Source organism: Nycticebus coucang, chromosome 15 (genome assembly GCF_027406575.1).
Source record: "Nycticebus coucang isolate mNycCou1 chromosome 15, mNycCou1.pri, whole genome shotgun sequence".
NCBI lineage: Eukaryota > Metazoa > Chordata > Mammalia > Primates > Lorisidae > Nycticebus > Nycticebus coucang.
The window spans coordinates 17,543,144-17,549,339 of NC_069794.1; the positions used below are offsets into that span (position 1 = coordinate 17,543,144).

At 50.8% G+C, this 6,196-nt stretch overlaps 2 protein-coding genes across 2 annotated transcripts; one reads left to right on the forward strand and one right to left on the reverse strand.

The window, feature by feature from the left end:
* Window positions 1–240: 240 nt before the first annotated feature.
* On the reverse strand, window positions 241–2,801 carry LOC128566915 (uncharacterized). Its single transcript, XM_053564022.1, has 2 exons — window positions 2,129–2,801; window positions 241–1,889 (listed from the first exon to the last, which is right to left on the reverse strand). The coding sequence occupies exons 1-2, from the start codon at window positions 2,596–2,598 to the stop codon at window positions 1,655–1,657; spliced, it is 705 nt and encodes a 234-aa protein (XP_053419997.1). The 5' UTR covers window positions 2,599–2,801; the 3' UTR covers window positions 241–1,654.
* Window positions 2,802–2,816: 15 nt separating this feature from the next.
* Window positions 2,817–5,887, forward strand: SOX21 (SRY-box transcription factor 21). The gene has a single exon (XM_053564023.1). The coding sequence runs from the start codon at window positions 3,073–3,075 to the stop codon at window positions 4,333–4,335; it is 1,263 nt and encodes a 420-aa protein (XP_053419998.1). The 5' UTR covers window positions 2,817–3,072; the 3' UTR covers window positions 4,336–5,887.
* Window positions 5,888–6,196: the final 309 nt, after the last annotated feature.

Sequence of the window (6,196 nt, forward strand, 5' to 3'; positions counted from 1 at the left end):
CATATGAATGGAAGTAGCTAGAAAATTCATTAAAATTGCAACCAGATTCAGATAAGAGGTATAGAGGTTGGTTAATAACAGTGATGCTGTGTTTCCTTCCTCTAATGCATGGATTACTGAGGGCTTTTTCCTTAGTTTTGAAGGGCTTAGGTCAAGAGTATTGATCCCCTAAAAAACAGATCTATTTTGAAATGTGTGAAATTTTATTTGGTGAATAAACAAGCATCCAGTCATTTACTTTTTATTTTAGTCATATATATAAACATTTCTTTCCAACATAATCATTTATGCATTAGATTTTGAAATTTAAAGAGTGTAAAATAATTTAAGTCATTGTTTTCTCAATCCTTATCCCTTTTTATGTGTTAAGATGATCATGATTAGATTCAACTTTATTCACAATGTTTACTGAATAAGTTTTTCATATCTTGTGTCTCTATAGATATGTAACAGTGTATACGAGTTTTGTCTCAAACCTATTATCCGAGTTAGTATGTTAAAATCTAGGGATGATAATTTTGTAGTTTACCATCCCACAACAGGATATTTAATGTTCTAATCTATGTAATTACTCTTGCTAGTGTTTTAACATTGTTTCACCTAGAGTCTGTGATTGACAGCATCTTTTCAGAGCATGTAAAGGAATATGGTTCTAGAGAAATCAGTGCAATTGTTTTAGCAATACAACAGCATAACTGATACAATATAAGTATTTGTAAGCGTGATATCTTAAGAAAAACACAAATCCCATACATACCACAGCTGATTCACAGTTCTATTACAACTCTTAATTTAAAAAATAACAACCACTCTTCTTTTATTCAAATGAACAAGACAAGCCCAACTTTGAAATAAATCTGATGGCCTAAACCAGTTTTTATTTACGTTCATAATCACAATCAATGCTTTTGTGTTTCTCTGCATGTGTCTGCGTATAATTTGAACATAAACCACAGAAAGACTTGAAGAGTTCACCGTTTATAGAAGTTCCTACTTGCACATACCACAGAGCTAGGTCACATCCAAACTGCCAAAGAAAGAAGGCAAGCAAGTTCTCCCTGAAGGGCAGGTCACCTTCTGAATAAACCCTCCAGACAGATCATGTTCTAAGTGTGTTGCAGCATACCAAGAAGTGAGAAAAAACATGCACACGGAATTACCCTGTTTGATGTCAGCACCATGTCCGTTCTAAAGAAAAAATTGCCCAACGACTAAATTAAGAAAACTACTTAACAGCATAAAAATATTTCCATAGAAGGATTGGTATGTTTTACTTCTTTTATTCAGAGAAACAATTTATACTTTGACTTTAAACACCTTTGCCCTATCTGTGCATTTAAATGAGATACTGTAAGTTAACTGTACCTTAAAGAGATCAGCATATTGATGCTTCTTGGAGACCGGGATAAAAGCAAAACAAAGCAAAGCAAACCAGAATTTTCAAAAACCTGAGTAGTCAAGAATGCATATTCTCAGTCTGGGCTAGCTCCTTTTGGAAAGGGTTGCCAAGAGGACACTTAAACCTTCTGAACTATTTTTCATTCCACTACCTCTGACTGAGCGCATCACCAGTGCAAGGACCTGCGGAGAGCGTCTGTCGCAAGCAACATCTGGCCCTCCGAGGAAAATGGGCACTTTCTTGCTAGGAATAGTCTCAAACATTTTCAAGGATGATCCTCCCCGTTTCCCGAGGCTTAACCCTCTTCCTCCGTAGTTCGAAAGGCTGTCTTCCTTGCGCGTGCCCCCTTCTTCCTGGCAGAGGCTCCCAGCGCCGCCACCGGTGCAGCTGCTCCGGCCCTGCCAGGGTAGCCGGGATGACACCGGGGGTGGCCAACGCCAAACAGTGCGCAGACTCCGCGGCGCGCTTCGGACTCTCCACTCGCCTAAACCTGCTCTCAAGTGAAAAAGAGTGGGAGGAGGAGTATTGGGAGGGGGCGGAGGGGATCTGTTAATTCGAGGTCCTGGGCGTGTGGGAGCCGGAGGCGGCTCCGCTGGTCCCTCCTCCCTCCTGGAGTCCTGGGCTCCACCTCCTCCGCACGCCCCCAGATATACTCACTCTCAGCCCGGGCTGGACATGCACACCCGGCGCCGGCTGCGGGCTGGTACACAGGCAGGTAGCGACACTCACCTGAGCGGGTGCCGAGGGCCCCCGCCGCTTCCGGAGCGGCGGCGTAGCGGCCTGGGCTGGGAAGGGGCCCGCTGCCCTGCGGCAGTGGGGACAGTGGGAGCTGCTCCAGCGCGGACCTGCGAACCGAGGTGATGGCGGGTTTTGCTTAAATCTCCTCCTGCAGCACCTCGGCCCCAGCGCCTGCTCGGCTCCGGCCTGAGGACAGAGGAGAGCGGGCCCCGGGCGAGGCGCGCACGCGGGCGCACGCTCCCAGGCCAGAGCGCCCAGAGAGGCGCTGCGGCGCCGGCGCAGGAAACTTGGGCGAAGTTAGTTTCAAGTGACTGGCGGCTGCAGAGAGAACCAAGAAGGGAACGCAGCGGGTGCCTGGCCTGGCGCGCTGCGCCAAGGCTGCGCTGCCCACGCCCGGAGAGCTCCGGGATCCCTAGTCGGCTGGCGCGCCTGGAGGGACTCAGAACGAGCCGAGCCAGCATGGTCCGGGGGACGGCCAGACGCAGCGCCTCTGCGAGCCGAGACAATTTCCTCTGAGGCCAGGAGACCCCAGGCTTGCTGAAGCCTCAGCCAACCTCCTTCCTCGCCCCTCTCATTCAACCGCCGGGGAGAAGGTCTCAAGAGGCAAGTTCTGGGGACACAGCTTCACCCCTCTTCCCAAACCCCAGACGATTGGGGGGTTCCCAGCGTACGGTGCCGGAGAGAAGACAACTGGTCGGTGCTGCAGTATTTGTGTTTATATCCATTGCTGCGTGCAGTGCGTTCCGGTGGCGCGCCCGGACACTCCGCCTCCCCCGCCTCTTCCTCCTCCAGGGCCACCTCCTCTCCTCCCCCACCCCCATCTGCTTCTGTCAAATGAGAAAGTCACCGAGGGGAACCCAAACACTCCAGCCGCCGAGAGCCCCCTTTGGCACTTGGCAGCACGCGGCAGTGGGCTTCTCGGCTCAACTCGGTGGATGCACGACACAACTTTCGGGGCTGCTGTACATTTAAGAGAGAAAGAACAGAGGAGGGGGGAGAGCCCTGCTGGGGAGCGGCTGCCTGCGGGGAGTTCCAGAGCAAACCCAAGCGGAGAGGAAGGACCAAAAGGAAAGTTAAGGGCAAACGGCCACAGCGGAGTAGGGGCACCGCCGACAAGTTACAGTGCCCCGGATAGGATTTTCTCGAGCGCTCGGCCGGATAGTCCAGGGCGGCCCCGGGCGCGACCCGGCCCTGGGCTGGTCCCCCGGAGCCCTCCACCCGGGCGGGAGCGACTCTGGAGCGCGAAGTGGGGCGCGGTGAGCACCGGCCTGCCGAGCAGGTCCCCACGGGCAGCCAACATTGATTTCCTCCGGGCCGAGGGCGAGGGCCCGGGCGGCGGCGGCGGGCTGCAGCCGCAGCACAGCGAGAGCATGTCCAAGCCGGTGGATCACGTCAAGCGGCCCATGAACGCCTTCATGGTTTGGTCGCGGGCTCAGCGGCGCAAGATGGCCCAGGAGAACCCCAAGATGCACAACTCGGAGATCAGCAAGCGCCTGGGCGCCGAGTGGAAGCTGCTCACGGAGTCGGAGAAGCGGCCGTTCATCGACGAGGCGAAGCGTCTGCGCGCCATGCACATGAAGGAGCACCCCGACTACAAGTACCGGCCGCGGCGCAAGCCCAAGACGCTGCTCAAGAAGGACAAGTTCGCCTTCCCAGTGCCCTACGGCCTGGGCGGCGTGGCCGACGCCGAGCACCCGGCGCTCAAGGCCGGCGCAGGGCTGCACGCGGGTGCGGGCGGCGGCCTGGTGCCCGAGTCCCTGCTCGCCAACCCCGAGAAGGCGGCCGCCGCCGCCGCAGCAGCAGCAGCTCGCGTCTTCTTCCCGCAGTCGGCCGCCGCCGCCGCAGCAGCCGCCGCCGCAGCCGCCGGCAGCCCCTACTCGCTGCTCGACCTGGGCTCCAAGATGGCAGAGATCTCGTCGTCGTCGTCTGTCCTCCCGTACGCCTCGTCACTGGGCTACCCGACCGCGGGCGCGGGCGCCTTTCACAGCGCGGCAGCGGCGGCTGCAGCGGCGGCCGCGGCCGCCGGGGGGCACACGCACTCGCACCCCAGCCCGGGCAACCCGGGCTACATGATCCCGTGCAACTGCAGCGCGTGGCCCAGCCCCGGGCTGCAGCCGCCGCTTGCCTACATCCTGCTGCCAGGCATGGGCAAGCCTCAGCTGGACCCCTACCCCGCGGCCTACGCAGCCGCGCTATGACCCCGCAGGGTCGCCTGGCGAGGACCGGTGTGCACACGTGTACATATGTATAGGTACGAGCTCTGCGGCCTCCCCGTGCGCCCTCCCGCGACAGGGGGTCCGGGTTGTATGTACATAAGATGTATAGGTGCCTGGCGGAAGCTGAGACGCCAGTCGGGGCGCGAGTGGCCGAGCGCCTGAGTGAGCCGGCTAGCGTGCGTGGGAATTTGCAGGATCATTTCAGACCCGCACAACTTGAAAGAGGGCGGTTGTATCCAGCAGCAGTTGGTGTTTGCTTTGCACTTCGGAACCTGTTGCGTTTTGACCCACAGAAGTGGAGTAACTTTTTGACACATTGGGCTTTCCAGTTTTGTTTGTTGGAAGTTTTATTGTCGGTTTTGTTTTTGTTTTTCATCAGCTCCTCCCCACCCAGCCCACCCTCCGGTCTGTTTTGCATGCATTCTGTTCAAACGTTAGGTCTGAAATGGCTCGCACGCGGGAAAAGCTGATCTCGGAGTGAGATGGCTCTGAGCAACCTTGCTCCCTATTTGTACTATTTGAACTTTGCAGATCTCTGTTCTCTCAAGCAGAACCCCCAGACCGGATCCATTCTTGACCAGTGACCGGCTCCAATCTGGCCTTTTGTATGTGAGGCGATCACTGTTCCTTTTGTTTAACACGCCATATGCAAATTATGCAAGAGCTCCTAAGATCGAGAAACGCAAACAAGAAATAAGTGTGCGATGAAAGATGTCAATTGCATTTTCTCCCTTAAAACAGACAAAACTACGAGAAGTCTCCATGAGTCCAGTCGCTTGGATTTATGACACGGTTTACAAAAAGGGAAAAGGCATGGTTCCTATTTTCCTCTAGGGCTGATTTCACCTTAAAATTGTAAATGTGTACATGTCAGTGAAAACATTGAGTCTTGGGAAATGTGTTATTTTCATTGCCCCAAATCTGAGTCGGTTTTAGACTCAAAAACATTTTTGAGCAAATGTCAAAGTTAACTTCTAAAAATTGCGAAACTATTTCAGAATCGCAGTTTTATTGAAGATTAAATCAGACTTTTTTGTCTGAAGGGTAATTAATTATATATTTATTATTTAGCAAAAGAGAAAGACAGCACAGAATCATCTGAACAGATGTCTCCTTTTCACCTAGCTTTTCTCTCTCAACTTGAGCCATTTTAATGTGTTTTGGAATTCCTGCCTGGATTGGCTTACTTTTTAGATCACCTGCAATTCATTTGCAAATTATGATAAAACACATTTTAGAAGAAAGATCCTTCCTCAATTATGGCTTTTTTGTTTCTTTTAGAATGTATATATTTTGACTAATGTTTGTGAATGAAGTTGGCTAACCTGTATTTAGTTTCACTTTGGCTTTATGTAATATAAAGTTTTTAAAAATTTAAATATTGGTTTAACCTTTATGTGTAAATGGTTTTTTTGTGTGATCTTCTAATTTAATATTAGACGTCTAAGCTATATCTGTAAATTAGAATCCAACTATCACTCTGTTCATTTTTTTTGAACAAAGAGTTTAAATAAAGCCTGAACCAGGGAAAAGAGAAAATCTTCTATTTCTTGTTGAGTTCCTAACAAGATTTTTATCTGAATTGCCCTTACGTGCCTGGTCCAGGTGAAGTGTAAGGTATCCTCCAAAGGCACCCTTTGTTTCACTTTTGAATAGATTTACTAGGAAATCTAAATCAAGCCATTGTTATTCAGAGCCAAAAACCTGATTTATCACATTTTTAATCGTGAATAGGAAAGAAGATAAAAAAAAAAACCCCAAGTAGTTGTATTATCTTTTTTAAAAAAGGCTTTCATGAACTAGTAGAACAGAGCCCATTGAAAACATCCAGACTGTTCAAAGC

What these genes read in the sequence shown, in the direction of transcription:
- LOC128566915 (XM_053564022.1), bottom strand. Translation starts at nt 2,598, where the DNA reads ATGCTGGCTCGGCTCGTTCTGAGTCCCTCCAGGCGCGCCAGCCGACTA. An exon ending in GGCCCTCGGCACCCGCTCAG is followed by an intron (nt 1,890 to 2,128) that starts GTGAGTGTCGCT and finishes ACTTGAGAGCAG; the next exon opens with GTTTAGGCGAGTGGAGAGTC.
- SOX21 (XM_053564023.1), top strand. Translation starts at nt 3,073, where the DNA reads ATGCACGACACAACTTTCGGGGCTGCTGTACATTTAAGAGAGAAAGAA.